Raw genomic sequence first — 25,139 nt, 5'->3', positions numbered from 1 at the left:
CCAGGAAAATAGAAATGGTGCTTACCCTGAAGTTTTTCTTGAAAAGTAGTGGCCATTTGATCAACATTAGCCGTAGAAATTATGCCCTCTCATTTTTCAGTCGTGAGCCAATTGCCGAAACCAAACAATCCACTGTTTGTGATTGGCCGACTTGTTTCTGTAGTGTACGTGACCCGGACTTTGCTTATGGGGTGTAGCTCAAGGGTGAAGTGGTAGCTTCCTCCTATGGGTGGGGGGGCCTGGGGTGGGTTTCCTTTAGAATAGAGACATGTTAGTAGCTATGCGGTCCAGAGCCGTGTCGTGTTTAGTTGTTGGGCAATTAACCAACTGTTTTAGACCTAATCCTGCTTCCAAAGACTCAAGGTCATAGTTCGTTAGCGTCACCAAACAAGAACATACCACCCGTGGGGTATTTACCCTATACGTAGTCAGCGCTTAATTGAAGTTTTTCCGGGAAAACTTTTTGAGAACTGACATCTTGTCCTTGCGAATAATAAAAAACACAAACGGCAATACCATTATAATGGGAGGGCATGCGTTTAGGCTTTGCGAATAGTCAAATACCCAAAGAATCTCGTCATAATCATTAAAGCACATGTACCTCTATCTGAAAAGTAGTAATTTTCTTGTTAATATAAATTGCAAGACCTCCCTTTTTTCCAAACCAGTGGTTATCTGGGCGTAACTTTATCATTTTACTATAACCGGGCAAACTGAGTAGATCTGGATTTTGCCTATGAACCTCTGTTACTGCTAGTATTGAGGCTTTAATTACTTGAGCTAAATTCTCCAGTTCAATAATCTTATCCGTATTTAAACTTTCCGTATTACTAAAGAAAAAACTAGGCAGAGCAATAATTACAGAAGAGTATTCTTTTACCTTGGTTTTCATCTTAGTTCCTGGGCAGACAGTTTCCTTGTGTTCCAAAGATTCTGCAAGATCAGTTTCTTCTAATGGCGGAAACCTGTTACTAAGTGGGACGGCGTGGCTTATAGTCGAAACGCGGGAGGCTGATATTTTAGGAAGGATAGATCTAGGGATTGGGGGAGGGCCGGGGGGGTGGGAGGAAGGGGGAGAGCTCCAAGGGGAACCGAGGAGATATGCCGAACCCGTATGACCCGCAGTGACCGTGAAGAAGGATCCAGTAGCGCCATGTCGGTATTGAAAAAGGTTGTCGTGGGTGCGATTGGGGGAAGGGGAACCGAAAACGCGGGTTCCTTTGGCTCAGCTGTTGGCCTCCTCGTCTCGACAAGTTTTTTTACACCGGCTCGAGTCTAGGATTATTGCTTGAAGCATTGCTTCCATAAACAATCTGGCTATGGCTTGGCATACTATAATGTCGAATACTGGACCACGGTTAAAATGATTAAAACGAGACAAACGGTCAAAATACTTAAAAAGCACTGAACGATTAATTTGACATTTTAAATTACTAGCACTATGATCAAAACTGGACAACTTGTTGGCACAAGCCATCTTAGTGCAAAGGTCGACATGATCAAAATTGTAATTTGTTGCTTTGCACTTTTTCAGCATGAATTTTCGGCATATATGTAGAAATTTACAGTTCTGCTTTTTGTTGCAGGAACCTACTTCGAAATACTTGCGCACTTTATTTACATGGGAATTTTCTCGTTGATTGTTTTTTTCTTCTTATTATTAACGTTTTTTCTTTCGCGAGTAAACGGACATTGTTCACCAAGTTTGCATGTACCAGTTGGCATAAAAAAGAAACACTTTCTCTTAGTTTCTCGTCTTTCGGTAATTCCTAGTCCTTCAGCAATTTTCACGACAAGGTCACAACTTTTTTCGAATAGCTGTAAATTCAGAGCGTCGATTTCGGTCTGTTTCATCGACAGGGATCGGGCTTGAGATTCAAGTTTTACTTCAATGCTTCAAGTTGTAGGATTAAATTGCCTTTTTGAAAGGCAACTCTCACAACTATTGGGACAATTTTGAGGGGGTGGGTCCTCCAAAGGCGAGGAAAACACATTGTTGGGGTTAACGACAGAGTATGCTGGAGTGTCAGCCTCAGGGTGCTCAGTTACAACAGCCATAACACATGAGCTGCATTTCCAGTTGAGGTTTTCTTGCCGTAATACTGGTGTGGTTCCAGCACAGGGGGGATGGAACCATAAAAGGCATTTCGAGCACTGAATCGTCGCACCTTTCCCACACGGCCTCTCGCATCCAGGGCAGATATAACTAGCGCTGGCTCGTGTTATATTCAGTACACAATTTTACTGGTAATACAACCAATTAATAAGTCCAAAACCAATTTCCTTCCAAATTAGGGTGTTAATTCATAAATTCCAACGGAATTTACACTTAAATATTTAGCTGTCAAATAATCCAAGTTCCGATTCTGAAACTATTTTCAATAAAAGTCCGTAGGGAAATCAAATAACTAAATAATCCAAGTTCAAATATTTTGAAGTTCAAGGTTGATTATGATAAGTCCATAGGGAATCACAATTGAGTCTTTCTGTATAATGAGATTATATCCAGACTATATCCAACAGAGGTGCTTACACTATGAACTCTGAATCAACACTCTGGATCTGAGCTTGAAACCTCATTCAGATCAACAAAGAGCAGATGGATGCTTCCTCTCATTTGGAAGGATCCATTTGGACTAGGTGGGCAAATGGGTGCTGAGGTAGAAATTGAAATAAATGATTCCATTATAAGAAGGAGGTATCTCTCCGCACCTTCAATTCTCGATCTGTACTTAATAGCTCATTCAAATCAACAAAGGGAAGACGCATGCTTCCTTTCATTTGGAGGGGGGTATTTGGACTCGGTGGACAGGTAGGTGGCAGGGGCGGATCAAGGATTGTTTTTTAGCGGGGGTGCATAATAGGTTGCTCCGATAAACTTGCGGAAAAAAAATACCAGCAATTTAAAGGAAACCTCTGATATTGTACGTTGTAGGTAGGTAGTGGAAATATTCGTAAATTTAATCTAAAATCTGGTAAAGGCTAAATTTCTACTAAATCTGTCGAAATTAAAATTATTTAAAAATATTAGTACAAAAATAGTACGTAAAAAACACTCCGCTTTAAAAATATTAAAAAGCTATTCACCCTCTAAAAAAAATATTATATTTAATAGCACCAAATCCACCACTACGTTGGGGAGGGGGGCATGCCCCACGCGCCCCCACCTGGATCCGCCAGTGGTAGGTGGTGAGGTAGAACTTGAAATAAATAAAAATGATTCTGTTATAAGAGGGGGGCTTCTTCCCGCCCCTTCAATTCTCGATCTGTGCTTGAAAGCCATTTCAGATCAACATAGAGAAGATGATTTCTTTCACTTGGAGGGTATATTTGGACTGTGGGGGCAAATGGGTGCTAAGGTAGTGACTGCTTCCCTTGCTTTCTATTGTGGTAACGACTGTTCCTTAAAAAAAGTAATTATTAAATATCTAAGTATTGTGATCAACCAAGTTGGGCTTTTTGGGTAAAGGGTGGGGATTTTAAGGGGGGTTAAAACCTCTCTCATATTCAGGAAAATTATATTTAATTGTATTCAGCAAATACACCTAAATGATCGTATTCTTGAAACAGTGTTTGGCAAAACTCAAAATTTGGTGCAACTCCAGACAGTCAGGCAGCGCTGTCTTGTATATTTAGGATAATCGTGAATATGATGTAAAAAGCGAACGGAAATTAAATAAAAAAGCAAGTTTTTGCAAATGAATGCGAAGAGTAATGTTAAAAGTGCCAAGGACTTCGAAATTAAGATATTATTGCCCCGTGGACCCATCTTACGATTATTTGTGCTTGAAAACATTGATTTTCTGTGTTTTTCTTTGTTGCTGTTAGAGAATTATAAAGTTTTTATGGCAGTACCAAATAGTCGTTAGTGTTCTCATGTTGAACCATGGAAATGAATAAGCAAAACTAATTTTTAAATTTAACAACGTTTTTTTTACTCTAAAAATTCAAACATTAGCAATGAGCTGATCCCCGAAGACAACTACACCTTCATAGGAAAGCTATATCTTCTAAGGCTAATTAGCACTGCTTGTTTTTAGGTGATTTTTTGGCGTTTATTTTGCGTTTGGTACCCACTACTACCAAAACTGTATTGACATCTTTTTCATTCAAAATTGAATTCTTAACATTTCATAACTTTTAACGATATATATAGTGATTTAAGCTTCAACTTAACCAATTTCAAACATTCAGGTTTTATTTTCACTGCCGTTGGTACTTTAAGCTTTTAAACGGATAGTAATTACCATAAAGGGTACCCCCCCCCCCCTCATAAAACTCACTTGTAATTTTCTGGCAGTATCTGTTGTATAAAATACGTCTAAGAAAGAACTAGTTTATCTTTAGTATAGAGGGGGGAAAGGGCCTAGGGCTCCAACCCCCCTCATACGTATGACAATTGCCGTTGACTTGAAGCCTTAATATTGCTTTTTCACCTCATAAAAACTAGCTTTATTTTGTTTAATATTTGAAATGAATTCCTTTTTGATTTTTTGTTACTTTTCAATTATACCTTTGTTCATCCATGAACAAATATGTCCTAAATGTAGCTTTTAATATGAAATATTTTAGAATTTCGTTTTATCTTTAAAAAGGCTCTTAATTGAGCTGATAATTATTTTTTAAGAAGGAAATATTTTTATTCATAAAAAATGATGTCTCAAATGTATTTTTAAACATGTTATTTTTGCTGTGTTCTTTTGGTTCAGTTGTTTCACTTGGTTTTTAACTTCTCAAATGTTATTTATTGGGCTAGTAGCCAATTTTTAAATGGTTTTGCATAGATTTGGATGGAGTAGGAGCGTGCGTAGCTGTGTTGGCCTCAGGTGACCTGGTGCCACGGTGAGGGCTTAGTAGTAGTAGTAGTAGTTTGAAAAGGCTCTTAATTCGGCTGATACTTGATTTTTAGTTTAAACATGTTCTCTTGGCTGTTTTGTTTTTGGTTCAGTTCTTTCACTTGGTTTTTAGCTCCAAAAATGTTATTGCTCCACAATTATTTTTTAGTTCCACAATTGGTTATTAGGCAAGTAACCAAAATTAAGATGCAGCTCCATTTATCCACGGATAGAGATATTATGAATGTAATATCCAACATATATTCGATTTCACTTTTTATTAACTCACCAGTCTTTCTGCTTTCTCTTGCTTTTTCGGTCTGCTATGTCTTTCTTCTTAGCTCCACAGACGTTATTTGTTGTGTTAATAACTACCTTTTAGCTACAGTTCCATTTATCTACGAACAAAGATGTCATAGGTGCAGGGGCGTCGTTTGGGCGGGCCAAGGGGGGGGGGGCAGTTGCCCCTCCAATAATGTAGAGAAAAAATTATTATATAGCCTATGCTCCTTGAATATCCGAAAATGGACCCCTCTTGTCTTCCCCCAATGAAAATACTGTAGATTCGCCCCTGCATAGGTGTAATATCTAACATGTATTTGACTCCACTCTTTTATTAGCTTCCTAGTCTTTCTCCTTTCCCTTGGTTTTTCACCCTACTATATCTTTCTTTTTAGCTCCACAGATGTTGTTAATTGGACTGGAAGCTACTTTACAGATGCAGCTTTCTTCATTTATGAACAAATATGTCCTGAGGATCCATTTGGTCAGATTATGTGCTCACACTTTATTGCTCAAAACACAGCCCTGCTTACTATCCAAAAACTACCCCATGTTGAAGACCATAAAAAACGTTTTCTGTTGGCTGTAAGTCAAGGTTTTCCTTTCTAACCTTTAGTTTTCTAGCTAAGTCTCATCCAGCATCCTAACTAGGTCTCACGGTAACTTTCAAATTAAACCTTCCTTCACACTAGGGTTGCCAGGTTTGAAAACCACCTATGTACCATTACCCTAAAGCACTGGACCAGATATTCCAGATTTGAAAAATACTTTTCCTTCTGTTACATTGTTGATAGTAAGCTGAAAATATTCTAATCCTGTTCAGGTAATTACGCAGGAATATTTTCTGGAGGGGGGGATTAAAAAAAATTGATAATTTCAGTAAGAAGATTTACGAATCAAGGGAAGGGAAAATAATCAAAGATCTGAGGCATATGTCTCTGATCCTGTTGAAACTTATAAGAAACTTTGCACATACTTCCCTGAGACCAAAACAGCAGCACAATGCTGTGTCAGTTTCTTGGTTGCATTTACCTTGGGGGTTGCCACTCCTTGAGTGCCTTTTGACTGGCAGGTTTGAGCCCAGCTCCTAGATTCTCCGGGCTCATTCATCACGATACCATACATTAAACTCTGTAAAATTAAATTGAATTTTTTCACTTATAAGTTAATTTCATTTACAGCACTTAGATCTTAAAAAATAGCTATTAATAATATAAAATAGCTCATATATAATTTAAATCTTGATATTGGATCTGACAAACAATCAACTACAATTTTCATAATAGAAATAAATAAAATAACAAGAGCTAACTTTAATAAAATGATATATATATATATATATATATATATATATATATATATATATATATATATATATATATATATATATATATATATATATATATATATATATATATATATATATATATAATTTTGAATTTTACTGCTTTGTCTAGTAAGGTATTTTGGTACCTATATTACATATAGATGTTATGTAATTTACGTATCGTATATTACCGAACCTATTCAAGGAATTATAAATTAACCAAACTATAAGACTTTCCCAAAGAATGCATGAAACTTATAAGGGTGGGAAATAGCACTGGGGTGGAAGAGAAAATTACCAATAACATCTTCTACTCTGCATGCCATGCAGCTATTCTGCGGTGGCCGGTGTTTACCCCCACGGTGAATACCCCCCCCCCCCCGAAAAATACCCCCTCCGAGGAAAATACCCCCCGCGGAAAATACCCCCCTGAAAATGCCCCCCCCCGCGGAAAATACCCCCAGTCGAAAATAAGGCTTTCCAAATTTGAGAACTTTATTTGGGTTTTTTTTTTTTTATTTCTGTAGGGGGAAGGAGTTTTGGTATTTGTGTATTATGGGCCGCTCACTCAAATTTACCCTGTGTAAAATTTGAGAACACACCGTTTATCTTTGTTAGTTTCTTCGTTACTTTAGAAATAAATTTGCGCTATAGATTTGCACATTAGGGGGGGGGGGGGTAAGCATAAGGAGTCTGCATGCAAATGTTTTTGGTACAATTATTCTGCATATTAGATAGATAGACAAATAAGTATATTTTAAAGCCAAATTTACGGCCATGAACACAGTAAAATAACATAAATGAATATAGTGAATGGGGGGGGGTGTTTAACCCCCCCCCCCAAAAAATGCCCTCCCCCACGAAAAACACCCCTCCCCTTCCTTCGGAAAGTAACCCCCGCGGAAAATACCCCCTCCTTGGACAATACTCTCGTGGAAAATACCCACCTCCCCGGTGGAAAATAAGGTTTCTAAATTTCAAACTTTTATTCGAGTTTTTTTTTAGTTTTAGCTAGTTTTGTTTATAGTTGAAGTCAGAAAATAATTCAATACACAAGTACCAAAATTCAATCCCCCTACGGAAATTAAAAAATGGGAGGGCATTTCGGGGGGGGGGGGGTTAAACACACACACACACACACCCCATTCATATTCATTTATGTTATTTTACTGTGTTCAGGGCCGCATATTTGGCTTTAAAATACACTTATTTGTCTATCTATCTAATATGCAGAATAATTGTGCCAAACACATTTGGCATGCAGACCCGTTAATGCTTCCCCCCCTAATGTGCAAATCTATAGCGCAAATTTATTTGAAATTGCAAGCTATAGTGCCCCTATCAAGAGTCAAAGTAATTTGAGAGTAATTGCCACGCCCATCATTTCCCCAAACACATTCAATCAAAATTTTGAAATAGCAATTTTGTGCAGCGGAGTTCAAGGGTCCGGAAACCATGTCTTTGAGGATGACATTTTCCCACAGCCCTCTGAGCAAAGGTTGTAAGGTATTCCCTGGGGGCATATAAGGTTTTTATGGAAAGGATTGTCGTATATACTTCGGAGGGGGCTAATTGGATTGGTAATAATAAATTCTAGTGCCATTTTTAATAGCCAAAGTGATCAGAGGGCAGATACCCCCTCCCCACGCGGCGTTTTTCCCGAAATGCATCCAATAGAAATTTTGAGATTACCATTTTATTCAAGATAGTCCAAATATCGTAAAACACGGCTCTTGGGATTGGTACAAACCACCAGAGCCTGGGGGCAAGGGTTGTAAGTTATGCCCATGGGCGCCCATAGGCTGAGTTTTAGGGGGGGGCGGCTTACCTGGTCTAATTGGCACTTCCAGTGCTGTACAATTGAAATCTCAAGACAAAATATTATGGGCAGGGCGACAGCGCTGCCTAAGTAAAGAGCAATGTGGGCACTATATACTGTTTTGTTTTTTAGACCAGGACACTTCTTATAGAAAGAAATATCATAGGAACTTCAAAGAGAGCTCATGGAGGGCAACCAGATCTCCCTCCCATACGTCAATCACTTCCCCAAACACATCCAATCAAAATTTTGAGATAACCATTTTGTTCAGCGTAAGTTAAAGATCCGAAAATTATGACTTAGAGAATGCCAACCCCCCCCCCCCACAACCCTCAGAGCAAGGGTTGTAAGTTATGCCCTGGGGGGATATAAGGATGGTCGTATAAACTTCAGAGGGGACTCATAACCACTTGCCCTTGCCCCCTCTTATGGGCGCCCATCTTTAGGAATATTGGGCGTGTCAAACCCCCACAATTGCAGAATTAACCCAATTTGCTATTAAGCTGAATGCTACTTATCAATTAAATAACACGGTTTTTAGTATACGCTTGTCAATATAACCCTCCAGAAATGAATCGAGAACAACTGGGGGTAATAAGCTAAAGGGGCCCGGACTACCACTATTACTGCTTCTACTCATATATCTTGAATAAATAAAAACATTTTAAGTGTATCTAGGTTGTCAAAGAGCATAAATAGATTCTTTTGGGATTGGTATTAAGTTTTATTTTTTCAGGTCAACTTGGAGGTATCAAAGAAAATAAACCATACTATTTGTTTCGATTAAAAATTGTGGAAAAATTTTCTCCCAATATACAACTAGTAAGCCAATCGATGGATTCTTATAGAACAAAAAGAAAATACTCGAAAATATATAAAATATTATTTTTTTCATGAAAATGACTTTGTCAATAAAAAAACGAACAAACTTTTTCCACAAAACAAGTTTTTCAAAGAAAAGCAAAAAGTTCAATTAAGCCAAAAAAGAGCACACATGAAGTCAAGTAACCACCAAAGCGTGAAATTACCACAAATCACTATCAATAAATAAATGAAACTAAAAATGAACAGAAATTAGAAAAAATAGCCGAGTCAAGCTCAAAACGAGCAACAATTAACATTAGTAGGGCTGGTAACCCCTTGCCTTTTCAGGACTAGAACATAATTTGCGCTTTACTGAGAACAAAATATGTCTAAATGTTTTCACTTTTTTTACTTAAATAAGTAAAAAACTTTTTTTTACTCACTTTTTTTTACCCTTTTTTTATTTTAATTAATAAATATCAGTATACTTATATTAAGCTCACAATCCAAGGTCATTTTTTTTCAGTAAACCCTAAGTTATATTCTGGTATTGAGAAGGCATGGGGGTTATCAGCCCTAGTAATGTTAATTTTTGCTCGTTTTGAGATTGACTCGGCTATTTATTATAATTTCTGTTTGTTTTGAGTTTCATTTAATTGTTGAAACCTATTTGTGGTAGTTTTGCGCTTGGAAGATTATTTGACTTTATTTCTGCCCATTTCTGGCTTAATAGAACTCTTTACTTTTCTCTGAAAACTTATTCGGTGGAAAATTTTTTTAAATTAATACAAATATATGACTCCCGACATTCCGCCAGGGGGGGGGGCCCCTCGCCACCACCACCACCCCCCTTATGGGCGCCCATAGTGATGCCCCGGGGGTATTTATTTTGTGGAAAGGATCATTGTATAAACCTTAGACGTGGCTCATTTTGTTGAAAATTGGAAATTCTAGTTCCCTTTTAAGGGTCAAAAATGGTGAAGGTACAACTAGCCTCTCTCCAAACTACCTCTCTTTTCACCAAACACATCTGATTAAAATTTTAAGATAACCATTTTGTTCAAAATAGTCCAAAGATTATATAACGATGCATCCAGGATTGACAGAACCCCCTAGAGCCCTGGGGAAAGGGCTTTAAGGTATACCATGGGGGTATATAAGGTTTTTATGGAATGGGTGGTCGTATAAACTTCAGATGGGGCTCATTTGATTTGCAATTTGAAGTTATGGCACCCTTTTTGTGATTCAAAGTGACTTGAGACCAACCTGCCCCCCTCCCCGCACGCCCATCACTTCCCAAAACGAACATCCAAACGAAGTTTTGAGACATCTATTGTTCAGCATTGTTGAAAGGTTCAGTAATTATGTGTTTGTGGATGTCACCCCCCCCACCCGAGGCATCAGGGCAAGGGCTGTAAGTTGGGCAATTTATTCATTATTCACATATAAAATAAGTCATTGAGAAAAGGTATGTATGTTTGATCTCTACTTTCCCAAAATATGAAGGGCATTAAGGTGAGTCTTTCTGGGAATGTTGAGGGGAGTGTTGAACTAAATCAGAACATGTTATGTGTATGTGGGATGGCAAAAGGGTGTAACTAGGAATGACTGAGCATATTAATTTGTAACTTTCAGGAAATGATCAGGGAGATGATCAATTTACCAAAAAGAGAATATTTGCGCGCTACTACTATTACAACTGCCACTGTTTCTACTGCTATCACAACTACTACTTCTACTATCACTAAAACTACTACTTCTGTAGCGAGTACTACTAAGGCTGAGTTTATTGAAATAAACATCTGAGGAAACGTTGAGGGGCAAGTTTACCTAAATCAAAACATACTGTGTGCATACAGATTGCTGATACCGGCGTATCAGTAATATTTTTGGAACGGGTTATCGTATCAAGAGGAGTCTTCAGTATTGGGAGCCTTCAGTACATGGAGCCTTCAGTACATGGAGCCTTCAGTATATCAAGAGGAGCCTTCAGTGTTCAGTTGAGGAAATGGCTACCTGCTACTACTGCTATTAATGCTGCTGCTACTACTGTTACTACTACTAATAATAATACACTATTACTGCTACTACTACTCCTATTACTACCACTACTACTATGATACTAGGGCTACCCGTATAAAGGTAAAAATTTGACACAATATTGAGGGGGAATTGGAAATAAATCAAAACACACTGTGCATGCATATTGTCAAAAAGACGTATCTAAAGAATGGATTCGGGTATTAAGTTCGATCTTTCAGAGGCCACTTGGGGAAGATCACTTGACAAAAAAGTAATATATGCATGTCACTACTAACACAATTACCATTGCTATTTTAAATAAACTAATTTGATTGGAAATTAAAAGGCATAGTGCTCTCTTTAAGGGTCAAAAGCTCCTCTTTAGCTCATAATTTTCCAAATACCTCCAATAAAAATTTTAAGACAACCATTTTGTTCACCGTAGCTGAACGGCCTAGTAATTATATCTCTAGGGTTATTCGGTAGGTCAACCCCCCTCAGTTATGTAATTTGCCTATTATGCTTAAAACTAAATGTTCCCTTAAAATTAAATTAAAACATATTGTGTGTATGCTGGTTGCCAATAAAACATCTCAGCAATATACCAAGATCGACTAAAGGTATTAAGTTCAATTTTAGGGGCTAATTCTACTCTTAAAACTAAATCAAAAGAGTGTAAGTGTGTCCAGGCTGTCAAAGAGCATAGATTTAATTTTTGGGGAATGGTATTAAGTTTTATTTATCAGGTCAACTAGAGGATGTATATGGAAAAATTAAACACTTTTGTGTCAAGATTTTGTGTCAAGATACATTTTGTGTCAAGATTTTCAAAAGGGTGTATGCTCTTAAAAATTGCTAAAAATCTTTCTCCAGCATACAAACAGCAGGCCAAACTATAAATAAGTTTTTCAAAAAAAAGATAACTCTATTAAACCAAAAATGAGCAAAAATCCAATAAAATAATCTACCAAGCATAAAACTACTACAAATCAGCATTAATGAATAAATAAAAACCAAAACAAACATAACCGAGTCATAACCCAGTCAAACTCAAAACCAGCAGAAATTAACATGAGCAGGGTTCAAAACCCCCTGTGCTTTCTAAAAGCCAGAACATAATTTGCACTTTACTGAAAAAAAAAAAAATTTTTTTTATTTTTATAACTTTATATCAAAATATTATAGTTTGGTTTTAAATAGATTTTTATCATTTTTAAAAATATACCAAATATCAATTATTGTTTAAGGAATAAATATCAAAATATGTGTATTAAACTGACAATACGCATTCATTTGTATTTTATTCAGTAAAGTGCAAATTGTGTTCTGGCTTTTAGAAAGAATAAGGGTTTTGAGCCCTACTCATTTTAATTGCTGCTCGTTTTGAGTTTGACTCGGTTATTTATTGTGATTTCTGTTCGTTTTGGGTTTCATTTATTCATTGATGATGATTTGCGGTAGTTTTATGCTTGGTAGATTATTTGATTCTATTTTTGCTCATTTTTCGTTTCATGGAGTTCTGTACTTTTTTTAAAAAACTTATTTTGTGGAAAAAGCTTTTTTAATTAATGTTGCTAAGAAACGTTCTTCGTCTTTGATAATTACTTATATAGTTTTTGCGCATATATATATGAACAACTTACTTCTTTCATTTCTGGTTCTTCAGGGCTGGGATAAAGCTGTATGTGCAACGACTGAAGAATTTTACTGGGAGTGTATTGACTCATCCGAAAAAGAGAGAATATCTAAACTAGAGTCATTTGATGAACATGAGGTATGGATTGACCTTCTTAAACATTATATAATTGCCATTGGGCTTAAAGGAGAGATGTCTCTTAAATCTGGAGACATTGGATTTTGTGAACGGTAAGTTTTTACAAAGATATATTGGGGTTGTAGTATACCTTCGCCCATGGAGGATATCTGTCCTCAGGTCAATCAGATAACCTTTCCTTGGAGGTTAGGAATATCTTGGGTCTAGGAATTGAATTTTTAGAGAAACTTTTCTTGAAGCTAGGAATATGTTGAGTCTGGGAATTGAATTTTTAGTTTGGGGTTGATATTTTGGCTATGGGGGTAAGATTTATTGGGGTTGTTGCATACCTCCACACAAGGGGACATCTGTCCTCAGGCGAATCAGAGAGTATCTCTTAGGAAGTCCGAAATTTGTTGAGTCTGGGAATTGAGTTTTAATTTTTTGGTCGGTTTTAGCGGGCTCCAGTTAACCAGATACAGGAATTTAGCTAAGGTGGAGAGGAGAGTGATTGAGGAGAATCAGTCAAACGTGGTACGGAATTCGTTAAGAAGTTCTTAATAATGACTATTGACAGTTATTTTAAATAAAAAAAGTTAAAAATCCGATTTAAAATTCAATAAATGCACCAGCATCACGGTGCACGGTGCATCACGGTGTATTAACTGATTTTCCTATTAACTCTTGCAGGATGGCAGAAATATCTTCTTGTAGTCAGCCTTCCAGTTTCTCTAAAATCTTTGGTTTTATACTGTAAACTTCCTTCTTAACCAACCCCCAAAGAAAAACGTCATAAGGTGTAAAAAACCACTCACGTGAGGTTTTACTATTACCGAGATTTAGTTTGCGCTAATTTGAGCCAATTGTTCATGAAATGTTTCTCATTGGTTTAAAAATTCGGATTGGTTCAAATTAGCCCTAGCTAAATCCCGGTTTTAGTAAAATTGCATTTTGAATGGGCTTTAAGTTAGAACTTCCAGCCGGCCACTCACTTTGACAACTTTGGCCGAACTATCTCCGGAAAAATTTTCATTCAGCAATTCGCAAATATTACTAGCAAAATTAGAAGAGTTGTTTCTTGCGAAAAAAAATATTTCTACTGTTTAATACTTCTACTGGGTATTAACAACTTTTCAGATTTTATCTTTCAACATGTTTAGATATCTTTAGGCATTTATTACATCATGAAAGATAAACTCCGTAAATCCTATTGGAAGTTATTACATACCTTTCTGTTTGCTTAGGTTGATTCTGAAATTTTTTTGAGTTAATACGTTAGTTACGTTAATACGAATACGTTAATACGTTAGTTAATACAAAGATTTTCATCTACTTACTTGCTTGTACTTGTCCCAGAGCCCAATCTCCTCAGCCCCTCCTAGAGTTATGGTTAGACAAGTGGTCGAGCGCCATATTGTTCGGTAATTAGTGCGGTAATTAAGTGCGGTATTGTTCGGTAATTAGGTAAGACCATCTTTAGCAATTGTTTTTCCCATACTCGCTCGTGGCATCACGATTCCCAAATTGGCTCCAGGTCAGTGGATCATCATCTCCCCATTAATGACAGTTCTGACGGTCCGTAGATCCACTAATGTCAAATACTCCTTCATCATAAATCAGTTTTTAAAAGGTCTTGCAAAACTTCATGCGAAACCAGTTTTGCTCCCAGAAAGTCAATACAAATATTGTTTTCTTCATTAGAGAATGCTTTAAAGGAATGCGGCATCACAGTTCACGCAATGTAAAAAAGACCAATTTCCCTTGCTGCATTCTGAATGGACTCTTTGGGGTCCTGACTGAACGTTTCTAGAACTGACACACCCCAGGTTGCTGGCACTGGGAAGGTAACCGCTTCTTCTTCTTTTTCTTGGATTGCAAAACCCGTTGTCATGGGTCTTATGCTACAACTATTTGCTACAGCCTGAGCGGGTGTTCATTTGATGGTCCTCCACCATCTTTTGCACTTGAACCTGATTTCTAAACTTCATAACGTGAAACCAGCTGGACGTGCTATTACTAAGGTAAACTTCTTTAACTCTTTGTGTTTTTAATTTATTAATCAATGTGCCTAGAGAAACAACAATGTAGGATTAGTTTGTACGTTTGAGAAGAAAGTAACTATATATATAGAAATTATAAATATTTTAAGGTAGGACTATTCAATCACCCTGCATATAGTAAATATATAGTATTCATTTGCATTAAATCTATAATATTCAAGATAATCAGGGAAGAACAGGCCCTTCAGCCTCAAAAAGACCCTACCCAACTTGATTCCATCAAGGAAGATGTATACACAGGCCTAAGCATTGAAATCGATAGTTTTGTTAATAAATATTTGAAAAAAAAGACTCGGCCTCAGACTCAGCTATGTTGTACCTGGATAGCTCGGCTGTGATAATCATAAGTGCAACATATGCCGTTTTTGTAACTTTTCAGAAGAGCCAAAAAACGGAAAAACGTTTGTCGGCTGTGGTCGCTCTGAAGAATGCCTAGTGCGTGATCTAAGCCTAGTGGCGATAAAGGGAACATATTCTAAATCAACTTTTTTGGCTCTTTTCAGTGGTATAAATTAAATTCAAGTATTCCGACTGAGTTCAAAATTATTCCAGTTTATGGTGTATGTCTCCTTTTTCCTTGACAAAAAAGGAGACAAATGCCAGGTCCCTATGTTATAGCTCCATAGGATAATCCTGTTCTGTCATTCTGAATTGCAACAAGACCTGATAAAAAAGAGGGTACTTGTATGATACACCCCCTGAAACTCAAGAAGTGATGTTAGATTAATTCTAATAAAATATACCTAAGTATGATAAAAATAAAATACTTTGGAAACAAATTTGGGCTATATATATGCACGTTAGGGGGGGGGGGGTAAATACAGCAGGCCTGTATGCAAAATGTCTTAGGTACAATTATTGTGATACTAACCATATATTCTGTCAATTCTCTTTGTCTTTTCTCACGCTAAGTTGGATAAAACTAGCAAAAGAAACCGGTTTACGGTACGTCAATGCATGAACAACTTGAGTTGCAGGGGGTATATCATTCAAGTACCAAAAAGAGACGTACGCCACTTAGAGGCTTATGTCTCTTTTTATCATCGTAACGCCACAAGATAGGACAGTTCTGACTGCACCATTTGACTCCTCGTGCTTAGTTTACCCACGACACATACATATGGCATTTTCGACCAAAATGGCATATGTTACACTTTTAATTATCACAGCGGAACTGGTCAGCCATGACCAGCTGGACGCACTCTTTTAAACTTCTTTACATCTATGTGTTTTTAATTTGTTAATCAATATGCCTAGAAAAACAACACTATATACCTAATTTGCACGATAAAGGTTTTTGGAAAGAAGTGCCTATCAAACAGTTCGTGGTAACGAACTGTAAGTAAAGAGCGACGCGGCTCAATAGTAACCAAAACTCGACCTTTTGTCTCAATTATTTTAGAACGATTCCTGAAACACAAGGTTTCTATAATAAGAATTAGAACATTTTTTAAAAGTTCTTGAAAAATTTAGCGTGAAGAGAGGGATATTGAGGGGGAGGGGCAGCCCATATCATATACGGAATAATTTCTGCTCGTTTTAAGTTTTAATGTGGCTCCTTACTTTTATTAGGAAAAAACTTTTTTTTTATTTTATCAATAAAAAAAATTATAAATATTTTAGGTAGGATGAGACTGCTCAATCATCCTATATATATTATGTCTGAAAAAAATGAATTAATGAGAAAAGCCAGTATTGACCATCTATATGACCAACATCCAGTTTGGTTGTGCGAAGATTGTTGCAAACCTAAGAAGATGTAATAGACATGCTCTGGCCACTTCAAATCACTCTACTTCCCCTTTTTGTGACCTCTCTGTCCTTTGTATTTCAAGCCTTTCCTTAATACTTAAGATTGTTGAAAACCGAGGAAGGTATAATAGACATGCTCTGGCCACTTCAAATCACTCTACTTCCACTTTTTGTGACCACTCTGTTCTTTATATTTCGGGCTTTTCCTTAATACTTGAGATTTTTGCAAACCGGGGAAGGTATAATATGCTCTGGCCACTTCAAATCACTCTACTTCCACTTTTTGTGGCCACTCTGTCCTTAGTATTTCAGGCCTTTCTTTAATACTTAAGATTCTTGCAAACCGAGGAAGGTATAATAGGCATGCTCTGGCCACTTCAAATCCCTCTACTTCCACTTTTTGTGACCACTCTGTCCTTTGTATTTCAGGCGTTTCCTTAATGCTTAAGATTGTTGCAAACCGAGGAAGGTATAATAGACATGGTCTGGCCACTTCAAATCACTCTACTTCCACTTTTTGTGACCACTCTGTCCTTTGTATTTTAGGCTTTTCCTTAATACTTAAGATTGTTGCAAACCGAGGAAGGTATAATATGCTCTGGCCACTTCAAATCACTCACTTCCACTTTTTTGACCACTCTGTCCTTAGTATTTCAGGCCTTCCTTTAATACTTAAGTCTGTTGCAAACCGAGGAAGGTATAATAGACATGCTCTGGCTACTTCAAATCACTCTACTTCTACTTTTTATGACCACTCTGTCCTTTGTATTTCTGAGCTTTCCTTAATACTTAAGATTGTTGATTTGAATCAAATTCAGATAAATCATTTTAAATTTGGTAAAATTTATTCTTTATCTTTCACTGTTGGCAAAAACTTCGTTGTTCTGGCGAACAACTTCGGTGTATTGGTAGGTGCGCCTATAACTAAACTCTCTTGCAACTGAACCCTGTGTAACTGGACCCTCGTGCAACTAAACCTCTGCTTATAAAGCTAAGTAATATCTACCACTCCTTAACCAGTATTAACGGCAAATGTTTCTTACGAGACAGTGTTTCTTAAACGTGTTTTAAACGTGTTGGCTACTATGGACCTTGGCTCTCTATACTAAGTTGTAGCTATTGCTTCAGCCATGAGATTCAAGTGTGTTCGTGCCCTGGGTATGACAAATTTTGCTAGGTTTCAAATATATAAGAGAGAAAAATAAGTTGTTCTCTTTTAGAAGGAATAGGCGGAGGAATAGTTTTGCGTTGAAGTAGCATAAAATAAAAAACTGGGGTTGAGTTGCGCGGACGTTGAGTTAAACGGGGGTTCATTTACACGAGGATTCAGTTGCAATGGAACCGTCTTGGATGTTGTTTCGAAGTTCGATATACGGCATAGGGAACTCTCAGGTATGGCTTATGCGTACTTGTCAACTCACTATCGTCTTATTCGATTTTTTTGTTGATTGAATGTTTTTTTCTTTTTTTTTTCTTATTATGGCTCAACCTTTATGATTTTTGTGTGTGTGCGGGCTGTATATAGATGAAAAAATAAAATGTAAATGTGTATTGTTATCAGTAATTGATCCACTTTTAAACTAGGTTGCTTAGATCGGCTACACGAAGAATAAGTTGACGAGTTGTGTTAACCGGACTTAAAAACAATTGGGAATATTTCTCAATTTCAGCCATGGGTGCATTAAATTTACACTAATTAATTAAATAATTAATTAATCGTCAAATAATTAATTATTTATGGGAGTCAATTTTGCGTTCTGTGACGAAAGTGCGTTGATATCACAGTTTATATAATTATCCAGTAAGTTTACCGCAGATGATTTCTGGCTCTTCATTCTCGGTGCGAACAAAAAGCTCCTCCCACTTATTTGTGCACTTATTGTCCACTTATTGGTGAGCCGGCCAAGTGGTTTTGTCAGTACTTGTTCCGTAGGTGATTATTCATTGTCTACCCGTGAAAAGATCTAATGCCGCTTATGTTTATACGTTCTCTGGAGCACTCGCACCTTGGTCAGGGTTTTTATAATGGGTGATATAGGGAAAGATCATACTGCTAATTATATAAACTGTGGTTGATATATAGTAATTAATATTTTGAAAACTGTCTCTATCAGAGAAAAGACGAAATTAAGTTCCAGTGCCAATTAACGTGAAAAATCTAGTATCGGCCATCTGTAAAAATGTCTATGGTTGAAAGCAGTTGATCACCTGCGAAATTAAGTTGCTTAGTTAATGGGTTAATTTTAGTTTAATTAGTTAATTAGAGTAAATTGGTGACCTGACCAAATTTTATATATTATTCTCAGAAATGAGGCTGGTTTTCTAATTTACAAACAAAGTAGTGTAGAGAAGAAGAGTGCTCCGGTATGCTGGCCTGTGGGGACTGGTTATATGATCAGTAGCATATTAATAACTTTTGCTGAAGTTTGAAGCTGAAGTTTTGCTGAATTTTAAATATTAGTTTCCGTAATTAGGCCGCATTATTAACTTGTCAACAGAGTGAAATATAGAAGAAGTGGGCTTAGCCTTGTTGACCTGTGTTGATTAGTAGTGTGTTGATTGATAGCAGTGGTAATTATTTTTGCTGACATTTGAAGGTGAAGTTTTGCTGGATTTTATATAATTTTTTTCCGAAACGAGGCCGAATTATTGACTTCTGAGCAGAGTTGGGTATAGAAGAAGCGTACATGGTCGTGTTGGCCTGTGCTGATTGGTGTTATTGGTAGAAGTGGTAATAATTTTTGCTGAAGTTTTGCTGAATTTTATATTCTTCTCTTAATTCAAGCTGAATTACTAACTTCTAAACAGAGTGGGATATAGAAGAGGGGTGTAGACGTTTTGCTGGATTTGATGTACTATTCCCCGTAGTTAGGCTGCTTTAATAACTTCTAAAAAGAGTGGGATATAGAAAAGGTGCGTAAGATCGGTAGTATGGTGAGTTATCAGTAGCACTGGTAATAATTTTTGCTGAAGTTTTCCTGAATTTTATAAATTATTCTCCAAAATTTGACCGAATTAGTAACTTCTAAAATAAAGTGGGATGTAGAAAAAGTGTGTATGACCGTCTAGGCCTGTGGTGATTGGTGCTATGGGGAGTTACCAGTAACAGTGGTAATGATTTTGCTCTAGTTTGAAGTGTACGTTTTGCTGAATTTTATATAGTATTCTTCAAATTCAGGCCGCATAAATAATTTTTAAACATTGTGAGGTTGAGAAGAGATGTTGGCTTGTGATGATTGGTAATATAATGAGTTATCAGTGGCAGTGGTAATAATTTTGCTTAATATTGAAGCTGAAGTTTTGTTGAATTTTGTGTATAATTCTCGGAAATGAGGCAGCATTACTAACCCCTAAACAAAGCGAGGCAGAGAAGAAGTGTGTACGGCCGTGTTGGCCCGTTTTGATCGGTGATGTGATAATTTATCAGTAGTTTTGGTAATATTTTTTGGCTGAAGTTTTTGAATCTTGCAAAAAGTAGCTACTAGAAAAGACCTAAAACTTTGCACATCCGTAAATCATGTAAACGTGGTACAAATTCTTTTGTTTTTAGGTACAACGGTTTACTCTAATATCTCTTGGTTTACATATGGATATAAACCATTCGTTTGGTCTATATTTTTTGGTTAACATTTGTTACATTTATTTTACCTTCTCTTGGATCAAGGCACGACGATTTTTGACGGTTACGACAGTTTAGTCTAATAACTTTTGGTTTACAGTCTTCTTGTTTACATTTGAATGCAAACCATTCTTTTGGATTGCATCTTTTGGTTTGCATTCTTTGCTTTACATTTGGTTTTTACATTCTTTTGATTTTGGTTTAAGGCACGACGGTTTATGACAGTTACAATGGTTACAATGGTTTACTCTATGTTTACCTTCTTTTGGTCTACATTTGAATGTAAACCATTCTTTTGATGCATTCTCTTGGTTTGCATTCATTTTGACATTCGTTTGGTTTTGGTTTAAAGCACGGCGGTTTACGACAGTTACGACCGTTTACTCTATTATATTTTGATTTACATTCTTTTAGTTTACATCTTTTGATTTGCTTTCTCTTGTTTTACATTTGTTTTTTACATTCTTTTGGTTTAAGGCACGACGGTTTGTGACGGTTACGATCGTTTACTCTATTATCTTTTGGTACCGTCTTTGGTTTCCATTTTAATGTAAACCATTGTTTTGGTTTCCATCTTTTAGGTCGCATTCTTAGCTTTACATTTTTTTTTTTGCATTCTTTTGGTTTAAGGTACAACATTGTATTCTATTATTTTCTTATTTTCCATTTATTTCCTAGTGCAGAAATCCATAGGGACTCCCCTGTCCTTAGCACTTCATTCAAACCCTGCAAGATAAGAAGATACAATTTTTCTTCCGCTATCGTAAGTGATGAAGTTCTTGTAATTGGTGGATTTGGAAGCAAAGGGAAGCAGCATGGACGTTGTGATGACATTATTTCATGGACACGTTCCACGGACAACGTGACTGAAGTTGCATTAAATTTTGATTCAAAATTAGTTGCATGTGTTGGCCATACATCCTTTGCTTTTGAGGTAATTATTTATTATAATGAAAACTGTAAACGCCATGTGGTATATTTGTTGATGTTGAGGTTTAAGGCGATAAAATTCAAATAAAATAGAATATTTGAAATGATAATACGCCATGCGCTGTTCCGGAGCCTTTTTCTTTTCTTAAAAAAAATAATAATAATTAAAAAAAAATTATAAGATGAAGCTTATACAAAGTAGTTATATTTTAAGAGGCCAGAATTTTGGTGAAATATTTCCACCGGTCCTTCGTTTTATCTCATAAATTAACAATCGTCGAAACTGATTTACTTGAAAAAAAGAGAATGTCAGTCGAACTTGAATGTAACATTAGTCGAAGTCGTGAAAAACATGAGTCAAACTTGACAAATAAATATTTTGGAGTTCGTTTCGTTATGAAGTTGGTATAAAGCTTATATAAAAATCAATTAATGTATTTTTAAGATTAAGTGGCGCTATGGAGAAAGTACCCAAACCGTAAAAAACTTGAGCTTAGGACAACTTAGGTCAAAATATATCAAATAGAAAGGGTGTTCCCCGAGGCCCAAGGATTGTTGATGCAGTTTAGAAATGTGACCTTGTGGCGTCCTTAAATTTAATTTTTATTAGTTAATCTAATATTAATTAAACAATTTAGTTAATTAATAAGTATATCAATATCAATTATTTATGTTAATATACTTAGTTTTTAAGTTTATATTATTACTAATTATATGAATTAACTATTAAGATATTTATTAATAATTCAATTAGTAGACTTTATTAATTAAATTATATTAATTAAAAATCTTTTAATAAAAGGGTTTCTGAAGTACAGAAATCTAAACTGTAGTAAACTGGTATTCTGCGGTTGACTCCTCCTATTCTGCGGTTGACTAACTCCTCCTCTCGTTTGAACGCCCTTATCCATCTGTGATCAACTCCCATTAATCGTAATCAACCTCCCAGTAAACGAGGTTAGGTGCAAAAATAGCACAATTTCCCTAAAGGTGTCCTAAGTTGCTGGTTAAAAGTTTCAGTGGCACAGAGCATATCTGTATGCATATGTGAATTCGGGACCAATTTTTCTAGGCAGTCCTCAGTATCAATCTTATTCCGGGAGGGGGGCCTTTTTATCCTTCTGTGTGAGGGGTTAATAGGATTATATCTGAATTCTCAGCTGGTTGTTTTTTTGGACTATGGGGATTTATAGCCCTTTCCTTTTATTTGCATTACCTTGTTTTTAATTCCAACTTAGAGAGAGGAATTTATTATAAAAAACAAAGAACAACTACAATTTAATGGCCAATTAAAGAAGTAAAAACCAGTCCGAAGGGGGTGTCAGAAAAAAAATTAATAGATAGTTTACAACACAATACCTAATCGGCTTCACAGACCTTAATAGCAATTAATTTCATCAAATATATTATTTTAATTGTACCCCAAAAGGCCTAAATTACTAATTTACGGATTTGTTTATTTATCACCACCCTCCAAACAAAAGAAAAAATTAAAATTCATACTTACTAAAACCTATTTCTTTAATTCCACTCTTAAACGAAGAAATATCACTAATACTTTTGATATTCTGATCAAGATATTTCCAACTCCTTATCACCCTATGAAGCACAGAAAACGTCGACCGGGTTAAAACAATCGACGGACTATTAATCTCAGTAGAAGATTGAGCATAACAAGACATAACCATAGACCGAGGATCTCAAATTCGCTAAATTACCAAAACATGAAAGATTTGTTTTATGTTGCAGCCTTAAAAATGATCAACCTAGATATTAGGTTAAAACCTAGATATATGATAAGCGGTAGACCAAGCAACGATTTAGGTAACCACAGGGGCGGATTCAGGATTTTTTTTTGGGGGGGGGGGCAAAATAGGTTGATCCGATAAACTTGCGTTAGGAGCAAGTTTGATTAACGCAAACTTGCGTTAATTAAGTAAATTACACTACTTTACACTACGTTGAGGGGGCGCGAGCCCCCCTGGATCCGCCATTGGGTAACAAACTATAAATTTATTGTAATATTTGTTTTTCCGATAGACCTAATAGGTTGATTTACAATCTTTACATAATTAGTATAGTTATTAATAATTTATGGTAATATTAAAAATTAATCTTTTTGGTTTCCTCCTAAAATTTTTCTCTTTGTTTTTCTTTTTCTTCCTTTGGTTTTCTTTTATCTCTTTTCGAATTTTCCTTTGGTTTTCTTTTTCCTTTCTTCTATTAAATTTTGTTTTTGGTCTCATCCTCCTAAAACAGGTTTCCTCCGTTTCCACAGGTTTCCGTATGAAATTTAACAATTATAGATATCTGATAGCGACTTAATTATAATTACCTTAATCATAAGGAATCATGACTAATATATCTCCGGAGGTTGTTGGCTTAAACTTGAAATGGAAAGGCCTGTTCAACTCAGAACTGATTACAACAATGCAAAAGGCTGGAAGTAATTACTGTTGAGTTTATTTTGAGCTAAAGTACCATAAGTAAAAGCCCTTACAGGAGTCCTCTATGGCACGAGCAAGATACCTTACTACTACTACTACTATTACTAACAACTCACTTCAGAACCAAGCCACCTGAGGCCAACCCAGCTACGCATGCTCCTTCTCCGACACAATCTATTCAAAGCCCCCCCCCCCCCCTTTACAAAATCCCAAGAAGTTTCCATTTCCCTTAAATCTTCTGAGGACATCCTCCCACTCCATTCGGGACAGCATGTTTTTCGTTTGGCCCTAGACGGTCGGCTGACAAGGACAATCTTTGGCAATATGTCATCCTTTATCCGCAGAAGATAATTTATTGCTTAATACGTCTTTACGAATATTATTAGGTGAGGCAATATCTCAAATTTCCGGATGCATTTTGTGTGCCTATAGTGTGTTTTAACCACCTAGAACACATTTTATCTCTATAATGGGTTGTTTGTTTTCTTATAGAAATTTGATCTATTCAAATGATGATTATCTTCAAATTATTATTTGGATCCTTGCTCACGGTCTCTCGCTTCACTCTAATATCTCCCATAGCCGTCCTTTTCCAAGACAAATGCTAAAATGAACCAAAATTGGCATATTAATTATATAATAATTTAATGAAAAAAAGGTGTAATTTAATGTAAAATATATAATAATTTATATAATATAATAAATTATATAATAATTTAATGAAAAAAAGGTGCGATCCTCTTACAATTCTCTACGAAACGAGAAACTAGAAAACTAGAAAGTATGAGGTGGGAGGGGGTTTCTAATCTTTTTAAACGCATCAAAACTTTGTTTATATGAATTTTTGTTACGTTTTTACGAGTCGGACATTTTTATTTATTTTTTTTTATTTGGGGGGGGGGGTTCAAATCCTCAAACCTTCCCCTCTGGATACGGCCCTGACTAAACTGTAAAATGTTGTTGGGTGCAATGTTGTCGTAGAAAATTCCATTCCAGATCTTGTAAGTTTCAATCATGTCACCAAGATAAAACGGTAAGCCGAAGTTGGCAATGGGAGCCTCTGGTCCAGTTCTTCACAAGGGCGGTGAATTAAAGTTTGGTCGAATTTGGTCATTCTACGCTGTAAGCGTTCAATCGAGTCATTTTACGCGTCCCTATCGTCGACTGGGCCCTCATAGGAGGATCCTTTTTTTATTTACTTCATTTGGAAGTGGATGTGTAACACGGTGTCTTGCAAGGACAGCTCTCTGCTGTTTCTACAGACCATATTGTATGTAAATTTATCTGTAAACTTGTAATAACTGCGTAAAATTAAAAACTATGTAAACTCATAAACATTGTTAACTTATAATTCTGTAGGCGTATAAAATCTGTAAACTTATAAACTTGTTTATGTAAAAATACCTAAGCTTATTCTTTTCCTTCTTTATCCTTTACTTGTTTCTTCGCACTTTTCTTCTTTTCTTTTCCTTCTATTTTTAAACTAAGA

At 36.2% G+C, this 25,139-nt stretch overlaps 1 protein-coding gene across 1 annotated transcript in view; it reads left to right on the top strand.

The window, feature by feature from the left end:
- The window catches only part of LOC148946364 (tRNA wybutosine-synthesizing protein 4-like), a 107,658-nt gene that overhangs the window by 32,723 nt on the left and 49,796 nt on the right, over positions 1–25,139 (top strand). The window contains exons 5-7 of the mRNA XM_089097677.1: positions 5,513–5,702; positions 12,756–12,955; positions 20,952–21,207. Of these exons, the coding sequence (XP_088953803.1) occupies positions 5,513–5,702; positions 12,756–12,955; positions 20,952–21,207 (646 nt within the window). The remainder of the gene's footprint in view (positions 1–5,512; positions 5,703–12,755; positions 12,956–20,951; positions 21,208–25,139) is intronic.

This window comes from Artemia sp. Qi Xiang Cuo, chromosome 12 (genome assembly GCF_049724085.1).
Source record: "Artemia sp. Qi Xiang Cuo chromosome 12, ASM4972408v1, whole genome shotgun sequence".
In the NCBI taxonomy this organism is placed as follows: domain Eukaryota; kingdom Metazoa; phylum Arthropoda; class Branchiopoda; order Anostraca; family Artemiidae; genus Artemia; species Artemia sp. Qi Xiang Cuo.
Note: the sequence above shows the minus strand (reverse complement) of the source record. Positions and strands in the feature narration are given on the sequence as shown.